General features: G+C 41.3%; 1 protein-coding gene across 1 annotated transcript in view; it reads right to left on the reverse strand.

Moving 5' to 3' along the window:
- Positions 1 to 695: 695 nt before the first annotated feature.
- The window catches only part of LOC118077036 (guanine nucleotide-binding protein G(q) subunit alpha), a 90,052-nt gene continuing 74,975 nt past the window's right edge, over positions 696 to 15,772 (reverse strand). The window contains exons 6-7 of the mRNA XM_035100329.2: positions 6,760 to 6,913; positions 696 to 6,122 (exon numbers count right to left, since the gene is read on the reverse strand). Coding sequence (XP_034956220.1) covers positions 5,932 to 6,122; positions 6,760 to 6,913 — 345 coding nt within the window. The 3' untranslated portion in view covers positions 696 to 5,931. The remainder of the gene's footprint in view (positions 6,123 to 6,759; positions 6,914 to 15,772) is intronic.

The raw sequence follows: 15,772 nt of genomic DNA on the forward strand, positions 1-15,772 counted from the left end.
TTCTAGCTACTCTGAAGACTGGAGAAGACACCAGGAGAAAGACCAGACCATGTGAAAAATGAGCATGTTTTAGCTGCAGTTCATTCATTTTCAGCAGGGTCCCCAAACTACGGCCCCCGGGCCGGATGCGGCCCAATCGGCCTTCCAATCCGGCCCGCGACGACCCCCGCCGCCCGCTGCCGCCGCCCGCTCTCACGGCGCGCGGCGCAGCGACGATCTAAAAAATCGCCAAAAAATCGCCAAAAATCCTTTGTGCGCATGCGTATGGGCCTCTCCTGACCCGGAAGAGGTCATTTCTGGTGCACTTCCGGGTCAGGGGAGGCCCATACGCATGCGCACAAGCGATTTTCGGCGATTTTTTTCCCGCACGGGCGCGTGTGCGCATGCGCACGGGCGCACACTCCCCTGCCCTCCGGCCCGCTGCGTGCGCACTCCCCTGCCCTCCGGCCCACCGCGCGGTCGGCGCGGCGGGCACCGGCCCGCCGCACGGTAAGTCTGGGGACCCCTGATTTTCAGCTTAGTATTCTAGTTATAAAAAAGTGCGCCTAGACATTCCATTGTTACGCTCATAACCTAGGTTTAAAGTGCCATTTAGCTCCTAGCTTTCATATCTCGGTTACTAACACTGCACATCATTATTTAAGGAAAAATACTTGTGGTTGGCATGAATATATATCAAGAAGAGCAACACATCATTATAACTGAAAATATATATATATATTTTTCAAGAAGAGCAACACATCATTATAATTTATTTGGGTACATTTTATTTTTTTCATGTGTGTTAACATTTGATTTTCTATCATTTCAGGCTTTTGTGAGAAATGCAAAACCAATGGGAAAAGTCAATCATTAAGTTAAAAGTAATTTGCATCTTACAACCAAAGGCTGGGAGATCCTAGAAGTCACTTAATATGCAACCCTTTCCCTCCCTGTGCGATTTTTGTTTGCAAATCATGCACTCAGTTCCAACTTGATATTCCCACATTTTGGTTTTTTTTTTAAAAAAAAGTCTGCTCCACTTTCAAACTTGGGGTTGGGGGAAAAACTATACTAATGTGATGGCATAACTAAAAACAAACAATTCCTATAATCTTGGCAAAGTAGTTTTGAAAAATAAAAAATGAAATGACCTTGTTCATGTGCTTATCCTTCATATATCTGGAGAGCACCAGCCATCTTGTGAGAAAAGCAAGTTTTACATGTTGGTGTTTTTAAGCTACCCATGAACATCTCATATATTAATACGTTTTATGTGCTAGGACACAATTCTGTTTCTTCTGCACAAGCCCCATTGAGTTGAATGGGAGCTGCACTTGCTCATCTTCTATGATCTCTAAAAGGGATTGTGCACAACTTTATAGCTAGAGGACAGTACTCCTAATGAGCATCAAGGACACACCCTTCCAAGCAGCTTCCTTTTGGTCCATTTATGATATGCCATGTTACAATGCTTTGGCAAATATACACATCTTTTGTTAGCTTTCTTCCAGCTCCCTGCTAAGAGGCACAAATGTCAGGGCTCAAAACCTGTAAGGCATAGCAGAAAATAACCAACCATTTATGAAAGAAAAATACATCTGAGCAGTATAACTTACAAGTGGGAAGAGCAGTGTCATTTCAAAAGGAAAAATAGTGGCTGTGAGGAACTGGCACATGGCAATGTTGTAATGGCAATTCAAGGGAAGCCTGCCTCAGCACACCCAAGTCTCCCTTCTTTCAACCAACAAGATGATCCAATGCTCTAAACATTTGTCACAAGTCTTAACTTTTCCTAGAAGATGCTAGTGGTACATCAATGAGGAGTACGTCAATGTAATACAATGAGGAGACATAAGTAAACTTTGATTCCTTGTTATACAAGTTTTAAAACTCCCCCCCACCAGACCCATAATAATAATTATAATAATAAAATACTGTCACCCCAAATAATCTTTTAGACTCCTCCATTCTTTCCTTTCTGTAGCTTATTTAAAGAAATTTATTCCCTGTTAAAGAGAAGGAATGTTGTCATGCGTTCTCACATTTAGTGGGAAGAGAAATCCAGGACTGAGCAGAAGCCACCAAAATTAATGCATCACAAACCCCAGTGAAGATCACAAGTGCCTGGTCAACCACATAAAGATCTGGTAGACCTAGCTTCAGATCCAACATTGCTATATGCAGATTTGTCACGTAGCAAGTCACTACTTCAAGGTGGCTTCAGATGAGACAGATAAGCACAGCTAGCCCAACGTGGGTCACTTCTGGGTCTGGCTGTCACGGCTTGTTCATCTTCTCCAAAAAGAATCTTGCGCAGCAAAGTTTCACAGTCTGGCTGAGCTTTTTTGTCTAATCCAATGCTATTTGGAGATTCAGTTCCCATGAACATCTTACTTTATTTAAATATTCTGAGGAGACCACAGTACAAACTGAAAATAAAATGCTATTATAAATGATAAATAATAGTGTGGGGACATACTTTAGCTTGATAGAAATGAATGGCAGTTGCATAAGCAACAGTTCCTGCTGTATTATATCCATTGTTTTATAGAAAAATTAGGACAAATTTCACAATGTTGTTAGTAAAGTCTTAAGTATCATTTCCTTCCCATTCCACCAATTTTTAGTGTCTTTTCACATTCTATGCCTCTCATTTATAGTTCTGTAACATAAATACTTTTTAGAGCTGTATAAGTGGTAATTTTGCTATATATTTAAAGAAAGGCAAAACCTTTCAAATGTTACACTGTTGGGTCTGACAAACTAAATTCTGGAATATGGCATATTTAGGGAAGTAGTAATGTATGCACAATAATTTTATTTGCATAATGAACTGAGGTGGGTATTAAAACCATCTCATAAGGGCCCCCTTACATACAACCATATCTGTATCTCAGCTTCTCATCATATGCACACAATGATATAGGCACACATTGCTCACCACACATGAAAGTATAATAGTAGTATATATATGTTTGTCCCTACACTGAAGAGATGTTCATGTAGGAAGGCTGGCATGTGTGAAGCAGCACAAGAGTGGAACCAAAACAGTCCTTCCTACTCACTTTGTTGCATTTGGAGATCTATGAGATCCACGCTTGTGAATGGGTTCAATATACTGTACTCCAAGTTGTCTCATCACCACACACACAAAAGACAAGGCCAAGAAAATAGCAAGTTTGCCAGTCACACAGTTTCTGAACAGCCAGAAGTGTGTTGAACTCACACAAGATTGGTACCATATAGATCTCAACTATATGGTGACTGTAGAGCAGGCATCCCCAAACTGCAGCCCTCCAGATGTTTTGGCCTATAACTCTCATGATCCCTAGCTAACAGGACCAGTGGTCGGGGAAGATGGGAATTGTAGTCCAAAACATCTGGAGGGCCAAAGTTTGGGTATGCCTGCTGTAGAGCATAACCTGGTGGTTAAAAGAAGAAGAAAAAAGTTTGCAAAGTCAGGGAGGTAAACCAACCTTCTTTTCATTTACCAAAGATCAATGCAGCCCAGCAGCACATTTTCTTCTAAGAAAGCTACCTCAAGAGTGAAACCTTCTGAAAACTTGTATAGAAACATCAATGACTTTGTGTGTGCGTGTGTGTTTTCAGTCCACTTCTTTTCAGGCTGTGCAAGTGATTTGACACAGCACGATGCTAGTACCGCTCTGCACTATAATCATTATTTTTGTAAATAAAAATAAAAAACCCTAGTCAGAAATAAACTGACAAAAATTACATTCTTCTCTCTTAAAAAAGTAAATAAAATAACATTATTTAAAATGTGAATTATCTATAAGACATACATTACAATTACATAGATACATATCAATACAGCACATTCAATCTGCCAAAAATTAATGATTACAAAGCCAATATGGATGCTGCCATATATATATATATATATGTATATGTTTTTTGTGTGTATGTATGTGTGTGTGTACAATGATTATAGCATTCATAATTGCACTATACCTACAACCATTTTTAAATTACAAGATGTTTCATTATGAGGGAACAAAAGCAGCTCAACTTTTCATTAATTTTAATGGGAAAAAGTTAAGTGTGAACAGCATCTCATTAAAAATCATTGAGAAGTATCCACCAAGCACGGGTGCACTAACACTCACACTCATTGTAAATGGGAATCTTGCACCAGTGCCACTGAAAATAATGCTTGGTAGATTGCAGCCACAGTTAAACCTTGGTACTAAATCAGTACACCATTCTCACTGCCCCTCTGCCACAAATGCTGCTGCTGAGCTACAGTTTCTACTAAAGGGCTGCAACATGGCATTTTAGAAAAAGTTAGTCAATTTCACATATGCTCTTTCTAACCTTCATACACAATTTTGCAATCTGACAGTAATCTTATTTACACAAAGCCTAACAATTATCTTTCAATCCATGATGTGAAAGAGATACTCATCAAGGCATATGCAGTCTTATCTCTCCACCCTTTATATTGTTAAAAATAGGTATACTTACAATCCCATACTTGTCTACTCAGAATAAATTGCGCTCAATGGGACATGCGCATAGGGCTGCAGCCTTCACCTTCCGACATGTTTTCCCCCAGTCATTTCACATACAGTAACAATTCTAAGGCCAGGTCCTATTTAGAAATCCCCAAATAAACCAATTAAGCAACCATATCAAGGATGTTTTACTTCCAATTTTGTGTTTTTCAATTAAGAAGAAGAAGAAAGAAATACTGTGGAATGCTATGTCACCTACACAAGAGTAAAACTGACTTTGAATTAGCAGGCCGTATGTATGTAGCACCAAATAAAATTTTCACTCACACTGCAGCAGTTTTTGGCATTGACAAAGGAATGCTTCCCAATACAAACAGGGAACAGAGAAGCTGAACTCTAGCTGCTTCAACATTTGGCTGTCATCTGGAACAGACAGATTCCCAATCAGTTAACTTGACCTTTAAAATCAGTAACTTACACTTTCATATATATTTTTAAAGCCAGATCTGGCAATGTAAAACCTGGTAGACAGTAAAAATAGGCTTGAAATGGTGAGAGAAATCGAGAAGGTCTGATTAATTAAAATAAAAAAACAAAAACTTCCAGGCTACTGTAGTGTCCATGACATCTGTTTGGCATCTGTGATTAGGAAGCAATAAAAATAAAAAAGTGGGAGGATAAATTTTGTTATGGCACATGGAAATTAAAAAAGCTATCCTATTTCCTTATTTGCTTTTGTGTCTTAGTTGTTTGTTATTGTGTTCTGCACAGTTTGCCAAGTTTCCATGAGAAAATTAAAGGCAAATTCTGTAACACTGCTACAATTCATGTTGCCACTGAACAACACTCCCTAGCCTTCAGTGCAAAGACAGTACCAAGAAGCAGATGTATTTGACATCTCTGCCAAAAAGTAAATGAAATACAAAAGAAAGTTAAGCGCATCAATACTTTTGATCCTTCCAAAAATAGTTACTGAAAAATCAGAACAACTGATGGCTTAAATTCTAGAGAGAGCTTTTCGCTGACCATATCGCTATAGAGGAAATGAAAGAATGAAACTTGGGTAAAAGGCCACTGTACCTCTTAAGACAAGAGGGGAGAGACACCAACTTAAGACATAGACCAAGAGGGAGGAGAGACCAACTTGATTTTGCTTCAGTAACAAACAAACAAAGATCATCCAAGTCCTATCCTTTGTGTGTGCACGACTGAGAATTTAACACACATCGAGTCACAAAGTTTTGACTTAAAAAATGAGGAAATGTGCTGTGAATGTAGTTCAGCATCTTTTGTTTTTCCTCCGCAATGTTTAAATAAAATCATATTTACTATAAACCCTGTGAACATTCACAGAGTCCAGGCCAGTAATAAATTAGTATTATGCAGATTGTTTTCACAGATAATACAGTCCCTCTTGAATATCTTCCATTGCCCAAAGGGGGAATAAGGGGTGGTAGAGACTTTAGAGGCACAGTTAGACCAAGTTGTACTCCTTCAGGTTCAACTGTAGGATAGTGTCTTTGACAGCAGCAAAGACAAACCGGATGTTCTCCGTGTCTGTGGCACACGTGAAGTGGGAGTAGATAATTTTTTCACTCTCTGGATTCAGGTCAACAAACATCTTCAGGATGAACTCCCTTGCCGCTTGTGCATCCCGCTGAGGTCCTGTTATAATAGAAACAACATCAACAGATGTTCAAATCAGAAAGTGATAAACATTGAAAATGTAAAGTGACAGTAGGAACATTCTACCATATGTGGTGGTCTTGTAGTGTTATTTAAGACTATTGGGAATTAATCCATAATGAATTGGGGGGAAATGTTTAAAAGATCCTTTCCTAAAAACCCAGGTATATCTTCCAGGTATAATAATGACAGCAATCCCCCCCCACCAAACAAGTGAGTCTACTGATGTATGCAACCACGAATGTGCGAATTTTATTTGCACAAAAGTGGAGAACAGATGCATTTCCAACAAAAGAGGAGTGGCATCATAAACTGTTGGAATGTGCAGAACTAGCGGGTATGACTAGTAGAATAAGAAACACAGATTTAAAGAAACATAAAGAGGATTTGATGCTATATATAGAATACATGAAAGATTATTATAACAGGACAATCAACTTGGCAGGGTGATATAATTCAGCAAATAAGTTATTACATGAGATAAGGAGAAGGAAAGAGAAAAATTTAGAACAAGATGAAGGGATAGGTTGGGAATAGAGAGGAAACCATGGAAGGAGTGGAACGGAAGTATATGAAAAGAGGTTTACTTGTCTTAGGAAGCTAGGTTCTCTCTTACCATCATACTCGGGGAAATAGTCAACTAGATGTGAGTACATTATTTTCTCTTCTAGAAGATCTTTCTTATTTAAGAACAGAATGACTGAAGAGTTCTGAAACCAGGGATATGTGATAATTGTCCTAAACAATGCTTTGCTTTCCTCCATTCGATTCTGAGAGGGAAAATATAGAATTAAATGAGAGAGTAACACAATTCACACATACACGTTAACTATAATAAATGTTCCAAGGGCATAATCTGTAAATTAAACATATTGTATTAGGTAAGTTTCTCAAAAAATGTAGCTCTGATTACATTATTAGACTCAATGCAATGAAAGAGCCTTTTTGGTGGTAGCACAGCAGCTGTGGAATGACCCCCCCCCCCTACTGAAGTGCATCTTGCCTAAACCTTTTGTCAGGCTTTCAAAGGGTTAAGATTATTATGCTTTTTAAAAATGTGTGTGTGTGTGTGTGTGTGTGTGTGATTTTTGTTGTAAATTGGACTTTGACAGTTTTTTGTGAAGAGCTGTATAGAAATATCTTAATAAATCAATCAATTCATAATCAATTAGAAACGAGCTGGGAGCTTGCATGCTCCCTCTTCCTCTCTTCTTGCACAGGGCTTCATTTTCTTGCTTAGGAGTATGTGAGGTTCTTGGTGCCTCAGCATATACTTTATCAATACAGTGAATTTGCTGAGTCCGGCTCACTTATTTCCCTCTGCCCCCTCCCTCGCTGGGATCCTGGAGGTAGGCCACTAGCCCAAACCAAAGAGATGATCAATACAACAGAGGTGCATGATCTGGCCCTATGTAGAGAAAGTATGAGCTTTTCTCCTGGATATTTTAAGTATAACTCCTTACACTAGCCAGTGGAGACTGCTAATTCTAGGGATGCCAAACTTAAGCAGATGTGAGATAAGTTGTTTTGATTCAACCACAGAACAATGAAGATAAAGAAACTGTCTTAAGATGAAAATGAAATATTCTCTTGGCTACAAACTACTGTATGCACACTATGCATGCCAAAGAACACTGAATTGTTCATCAGAGTAAACATTATACTTATTCTTCCATTTACTTATATACTGCCACATCTACATCCAAGGGCTTTTAGAATGGCATTCTGGAGTAAATGTTGCATTCAAATAATAGTCACCTAAAGTCTTAGAGCTCATCTCGACTAGGTCCTTGATTTCACATTTATAAAAAAATAAATCCCACAAGTGTTACGCTGCTTACGCACAGTGATATCACTGCTACTCATTATTCCAGGTATGGATGCTCGTCCTTGATAAATAAAGTAATTGTGATGCATAAGGAAATCATAGAAACAGTATTTTAAACTGTTTCACTTATACTCACATGTGCTATTACTAAGATGTCACAAAACTAAACTGGATCTGAAACATGGGCAACTTGAGAAGTGGTCTTGTATCAGAAACCATCAATTTCTGTATGCATATTTGTAATAAAAAAATGGTTTGCCCAGAATACTAACAGGTGGCTTTACGTGAGGAGGGCAGGATCTTAAAATCTTACCAACTCCTGGGGGGCTTGAAAGATAACACTGAAAGCAGCTGTGGAAAAAATGTCTGGTGTAGAAACAGATTTATTTCTTGTATCTAACTGTGAAAAATTTAACAGCTAAAAGAAATGTAGCAGACTCAGGCAGGGAGCCGACCAATAAAGAGGATGTCATTGCAAATTCAGAAAATCCACAGCAAAAATTATGAACAGCTGGCTGATGATCATGCAAAAAATGTGGAATGTGCACCCAGACCTGTCAACACACAGTCATCATCTTGATGGTTAGTCAACTGAATAAAGAAAAAGCCAGCCTGTTTTAAGTTGGGCTTATCTACACTGAATGAAATTTAGCTTGCCGTATCTAAATCAGAGGTTTTGTTCAATAGCTCCATCAGTAATGATTTTTACTAAAAAGTAACAATTAAAAGGGACGCGGGTGGCGCTGTGGTCTAAACCACTGAGCCTTGGGCTTGCTGATTGGAAGGTTGGCAGTTTGAATCCCCACAACGGGGTGAGCTCCCGTTGTTCGGTCCCAGCTCCTGCCTGCCAACCTAGCAGTTTGAAAGCACATCCAAGTGCAATGAGATTAATAGGTACCACTCTGGAGGGAAGGTAAATGGCGTTTTCGTGAGCTGCTCTGGTTTCGCCAGAAGCGGCTTAGTCATGCTGGCCACAGTACCTGGAAAAACTGCCTGTGGAGAAACGTTGGCTCCCTCGGCCAGTAAGGCGGGATGAGCGCCGGAACCCCAGAGTCGTTCGCGACTGGACTTAACTTTCAGGGGTCCTTTACCTTTACCTAACTTACTAGTACAAACACAGAACAAATTCTATATGTTCAAAAGTGCCAGTGGTATGGGGCGTGCACCCATTTTAAAATTTCTTATAAAGTTGAGTTTTATCCCCAGATAAAAATGCTAGTATTTACTACATGTGTCAGGACAACAGGCCTGAACCAAAGTCCTTTGAAGCAGTTACTCAACTAGAAAAAAAATTCTGAACAGGAAATGCTACAGCATGTGGGGAGTAGAGGAATCAGTCAATTTCACTTTCCAGGTCCAACAGTGCCCTTCTTTACCACCTCAACAGCAGATTCACACATTCAGGTGCATCACTAGTATCAAACAACTGAAATGCTTCTAGTGTTGTACTTGGGGTGGGGTGGAATGATCTGAAAGCTCCGTTTTTACACATGCAAATTACAGCTGGATTTTACAGTCACCATGGGAGAGGTTCACACGGGCTGGCAGCCCTCAAGCAGCGTGTGGTGCTGCAGGCAGACTGCTCTCCTGGCTATGTGCACGTGAACCTTCCTTTTGTCTGAAGCAGTACAAAAGCAGAGTAGGGTACACTGGAATGGCAGAGGCCTTAGAGGAATTCCAAGCTAGGACCTTATGGAATTTTCAAGAATGCAGACGCCTAGGAAGGCTACAGAGTGTGGGGGCCCCAGGCTATCCCAAGGGGGCCCCAGGTGAAAATTGCATGAATGGGGGGCCACGGCACAAGACTCAGAGGCCACAGAGGGAAGTGAAGAAAACAGAGAAGTGACCATGAAAAAAAGGAAAGGAAACAGAAAACAGAGAATTAGAGTAAACAGAGAAGTGACGCTGCTTCCCAGTGGATGGAGTGCCATGTGTGCTCTGCAGCAACTTGCTGCCACTTCCTTCTGCCTCCCACTTCCGCACTCCAACCCTCCCTGCACCAAGCTGCCCGCATCTCGATTGTCACAGGTAAGGTGTGTGACTGCAGCAGTATTAGCGTGGGGGACGCGGTTTCTTTGTGCAAGAATTACTGCGAAAGTATGTTACTGCATGCAAGAGGTACTCAGCCAAACCTGGAATCACCTTAACATACTGACAGAGGGGACCTTCGGTTATCCCTCACAGCAACAGAACCAGATATAAAAAAGATTGTTTCTGGTCATCAAGCACAAGGGTCACATTGATCGAGAAATACTTAAAGTATAAATTTTGAATTGTATTTTGTAAAAACTATAAAAATATAAGTAAAACATGTTCTATTTACAAACAAAACATTTAAATACAGTGGTAACTTGGGTTAAGAACTCAATTTGTTCTGGAGGTCTGTTCTCTCTATGATTCTATGATTCTATGATTCTTAACCTGAGATACCACTTTAGCTTTACCTCCTGCTGCCGCTGCATGATTTCTGTTCTCATCCTGAAGCAAAGTTCTTAACCCGAGGTACTATTTATGGGTTAGCGGAGTCTGTAACCTAAAGCGTCTATAACCCGAGGTACCTTTTTATCACTAGGACCGGGGAGGAGGGGCACAGGAAGGAAACAAGGTCGGAAGAGGGCCATAGTTGGGAAAAGGTTGAGAAATACTGCTGAGATGATTTGTAGAAAGAAAGAAAGAAAGAAAGAAAGAAAGAAAGAAAGAAAGAAAGAAAGAAAGAAAGAAAGAAAGAAAGAAAACTTACAAATAGCTTTTGGGTGCCTTGAAAGGAAAGAATGCACAACCATATCTGTTGCATCCTAAAGTTTCAATAAGAAAGCGCAACTAGCACGCAGCATTTCAGCTGTGAGACTGTCACAGAATTATTTGTCCCCTTGGATAATTTCTGAATGCATTTTCTTTTTTTGTTAACTGATGAGAGACTGATAAATCTTTTAATACAACACTAACCTGAATGGAGGTTAATCCAGAGATTTATACTACAATCCAGAGGATTATAGCACCATCTAGTGTTCAATTAACATAAATTAAATGCCACCCTTATTTGTAATCCACTATTAGGTGGATTACACAGAGCCTAGGGCTTGCTGATCAGAAGGTCGGTGGTTCAAATCCCCACGACAGGGTGAGCTCCCGTTGCTCGGTCCCAGCTCCTGCCAACCTAGCAGTTCGAAAGCACGTCAAAGTGCAAGCAGATAAATAGGTACCACTACAGCGGGAAGGTAAACAGCATTTCCGTGTGCTGCTCTGGTTCGCCAGAAGCGGCTTAGTCATGCTGGCCGCAGTACCTGGAAGCCATCGCAACCCCAGAGTCGGTCATGACTGGACCCAATGGTCAGGGGCCCCTTTACCTTTACTAGGTGGATACCTGCCCATCTGGTATCTGTTGCATACCAAAACTTCACTCAATACTGAAAGAAGAATTTGGGTTGTTTCGGGACCCATTTAGACAGACATTTACACATCAACATTTTCATACTACTGTTTTAGCTTTAGCTTGTCACGTTCATCACAACATAATGGTGTAAGCAAACACATTTATACCCAAACACTACACATTCTCCTGCCAACCTAGCAGTTCCAAAGCACGTCAAAGTGCAAGTAGATAAATAGGTACCACTACAGTGGGAAGGTAAACGGCATTTCCGTGTGCTGCTCTGGTTTGCCAGAAGCGGCTTTGTCATGCTGGCCACATGACCTGGAAGCTGTACGCCGGCTCCCTCGGCCAATAACGCAAGATGAGCGCCGCAACCCCAGAGTCAGTCATGACTAGACCTAATGGTCAGGGGTCCCTTTACCTTTTACACTACTCATTAGCTATAATATTTTGTTACAACTTATATCTGCCATGTGTTTATGTATCCTATATTATCCTAAAGGATATAAACTGAATCCTTGAGGAAATAAAAATAATTACTGTAAACTACTTTGTACAGTAGGTATTCACATGAATTCAGTTATTCTAACAGCTAAATTGCTTCTTGTACCTCGCATAAATATGTGAAATCTGAAATTTATGAACGAAAATGTCAAATTTCATTTGCACGCACACATACACACACAGAATTCTGCACCCACAAACATGCAAACCACACAATAGTTACATACACTTCTCACTACACTCCAATATTTCAGTTATCTTGCCTTTTCTGATCAGGGAAATTTTGGATTTGAATAAGCTTTAAATCACTCAGTGCAAAATGTCTGAATCCTTTACGTTTCTCTCTATTGTGAGGAATAATATACTATAAAATTGATGTAATTTTAGCTATTCCAAGTACCAGCAAAATTAATGAACTAAACACGCCTGGTATTCTGTCACTTAAGAATCATTCAGTTGTTCAAAATATGCCAAACATAAACCAGTAAAACCTTACTACTTTCATTCTTTGGCATTAAGCATTTTCACTGTACATATACATTGAACAAAAGTCTGCCCCATTAAGATTTGTGGAACTTACAACTAAGTTAATAGAGAACTGAATATTTCACCAAGAGTCATAGAGCAAAGAAAATTTTGGAGTGCATTATCAGGTTACAGGCAACAAGCAACGCGAAGTAATAACACAGTCTTGAGCCAGGAGGTAAAGCAGCTGATGCAGATTCTCAAAAAGTCAAAAATTCACTGATGGTCTTCCTTTATTAACAACTTTGAGATCCAAAGGACCAGGTGCACAGCCTGGGGGTCATTTTGGACTCACAGGTGTCCATGGAGACACAGGCTAATTCTGTGTCCAGTGAAGCTGTCTTCCAGCTCCACAAGGTACACCAGCTGAACCCTATCTGCTTGCACACTGTCTCACTAGAGTAGAGTGGTGCATGCTCTGGTTATCTCCCACTTAGATTACTTACTTCAATGGGCTCTCTGTGGGGCTACCTTTCAAGGTGACTCGGAAACTACAACTAATCCAGAATACAGCAGCTAGACTGGTGACTGTGAGCGCCCAGTGGGACCATATAACACCGGTCCTGAAGGATCAACGTTGGCTCCCGGTATGTTTCTGAGCACAATTCAAAGTGTTGGTGCTGAACTTTAAAGCCCTAAACGACCCAGGCCCTGAAGGAGCGTCTCCACCCTCATCATTCAGCCTGGACACTGAGGTCCAGTTCCGAGGGCCTTTTGACATGTGAAAAGTGAAGTTACAGCGAATCAGGCAGAGGGCCTTCTTGGTAGGAGGACTGGGCAATACCAGCTTTGCAACATCGTGGTGGGGTATCATCAGTCAAACATCACGGTTTGGTGATATACCATGATGTTGAAAAAACAAGATGCATTGGCCTCAGCCCGCGAGGCGCCAGGTGAAACTGCTTCAGCTCTCACTGCGGGACCTGAGGTGGTTTCACCCCAGTGCCTCACAGGCTGGGACAAAGCAGCTTGTTTGCACGGCACAACTGGGGCACGGAAGGGCTCCCAATCCCCAACTGAGCCAGCCCTGGTGCTCCTCCTGCTCACGTGCAAGCCTGTGCTGGGCTGGGGGCTCCTTTAATTGCTTGGTGTGCTCCCCTCAGCTGAGCAGTTTCACAGACCCTCAAGCTCTCCGCTGGCTTACGGGAGCCAGCGCTGGGCTGGGGTATCCTTTAACTCAAGGTTTCCCAAACTTGGGTTTCCAGCTGTTTTGGGACTACAACTCCCATCATCTCTTGCTAGCAGGACCAGTGGTCAGGGATAATGGGAACTGTTGTCCAAGAACAGCTGGAGCTCCAAGTTTGGGAACCCCGGCTTTAACTGCTCGGCTAAGGGAAGTGGCAACCGCGTACCCCACAGCCGAGCAGTTTAAATATGCAGAGGGAGGAACAAGCTATATCGGCACCTCAACGGTGTAGCTTGTTTTTCCCTCTGCGCCATATGAGGGCAGAGCAGGGTGGCAGTTTCACTCAACGGTGAAACTGCTGCCACTCCCGAGTCCCTCTGCGAGCAGCACCCACTAGAGGAAGTCAAGATTCCGGAGTCCCTCCAGCAGGAGCTGCTAGCAGAGGGACTCCAGAGCGGGGGCAGTTTCACCAGCGATACACCGCTGAGAGAAGCCGACATCGTGGTCTGCTCCTGGGTGAGATATTGATATATGATGGATAGGGCAATATAGCTAAGAGGTCCTCTTTTTATAAAGTATTTAAAATAAAGTATTGAAGAAGGAATGCAGCAGAGCAACAACGTATTGTTTAATCTAATAATTTAATTATGAGATTAAAAGATGAAACAGATGCAGAGTAGGATTATACTATATCATATGTTTCTCTTAGTGGTGATAAAGGATAAAGTGTCATCAATTTTCCTTTTGTGTTGAGATTTTCATAAAGGCTCTTGACTCAAAACTGATTCATGAGTATGGAAAATGAAGTCCACCCAGCCTTAAACAAATACTGTATGAAAAAACTGCCCTGAGACCTTTGAGTATAGGGTGGTATATAAATTCAATAAAGGAGGAGGAGGAAATGTTTTTTTTAAGCCAACCTTTGTTGTATTATACATGCCTCAAACTTGAAGTATGACTAATGTGTTTAAAATCATATCATAAATTAACAAGTTCCCTTACACATAATGACTTCCTTGGTAAGTGCTTTCCAGGCTATATTATCTCTGTGCACATTTGCATTTAAATGTGATTCAATCTTGCAGAAAGAAAAACTACATAGAAGAAAAAGGAAACACCCAGCTAATCAGAGATACATGTGTGCCTAAATGAGATGGTTCATTGCAGAAGTCCCTAGTTCAAAAAACATTGTGAGTTGGATACAGATTTCTTCCTGCTATCAGGAAGTTCCCCTCACCGTAGCTCTACTCAAGGAATGTGGCCCTGCTAGTGGAGACAAATGACCTTTACCTAATTTTCCGCTCTAGCTCCTCAACCCTGCGCCCCAAAAGCAGGGTCCTATGTAGTAAAATACAACCATCAGAAAACAGTAATTAATACATATAGAACTACATTACCTAAATCCCCCCAAAACACAGTCCAGCAGGAAGTGATACAAAAAAAATTGGGTTCCAAATCTATTTCCCCCCCCCCAAAGCCCAGATAAACAGATGTGTCTTTAGCCAATGGTGAAAAGGTTGTCAACATAGAGGACTAATACACTTTCCCAGCAAAGGAGCTCCACAATTGGAGCACTTCCACCAAGAAGGCTCTGTTTTGCGTTACTGTGCCACAAGCCACAATTCTTGATGAGACCACAAGGAGGGCCTCAAAACATCGGCTGGCAGCTATTGGCTGAGAAAGTGACTAGGATTACAAGCCCCAGCATCCCCTGGGCTACAGTAGGAATACAGAAGGAATAGTCTGGGAAGGGAGGCAGAAGTGTAGAAAGTGTGCACTGTGTGATGAACACACATGGGTCAAATTGCCCTAATGTGATATACATAAAATATTATTACCGGTATTTTCATCTTGTACTTCTGTGTTACTCCTCTTTACAGTTTGATAAACAAGAGTAATCTGAGCAAAGCTTGTTATAATATGCTGCTATAAAAGTATCAATTACATGAAACGAATAGACATTTATTTGAACAGAGCTATGCAAAGGACACGGGTGGCGCTGTGGGTTAAACCACAGAGCCAAGGGCTTGCCGATCAGAAGGTCGGCGGTTCGAATCTCTGCGACGGGTTGAGCTCCCGTTGCTCAGTCCCTGCTCCTGCCCACCTAGCAGTTTGAAAGCACGTCAAAGTGCAAGTAGATAAATAGGTACCGCTCTGGTGGGAAGGTAAACGGCGTTTCCGTGTGCTCCTCTTTTTCACCAGAAGTGGCTTAGTCATGCTGGCGACATGACCTGGAAGCTGTATGCCAGCTCCCTCGGCCAATAACGCGAGAT

This window comes from Zootoca vivipara, chromosome 11 (assembly GCF_963506605.1).
Source record: "Zootoca vivipara chromosome 11, rZooViv1.1, whole genome shotgun sequence".
Lineage (NCBI taxonomy): Eukaryota > Metazoa > Chordata > Lepidosauria > Squamata > Lacertidae > Zootoca > Zootoca vivipara.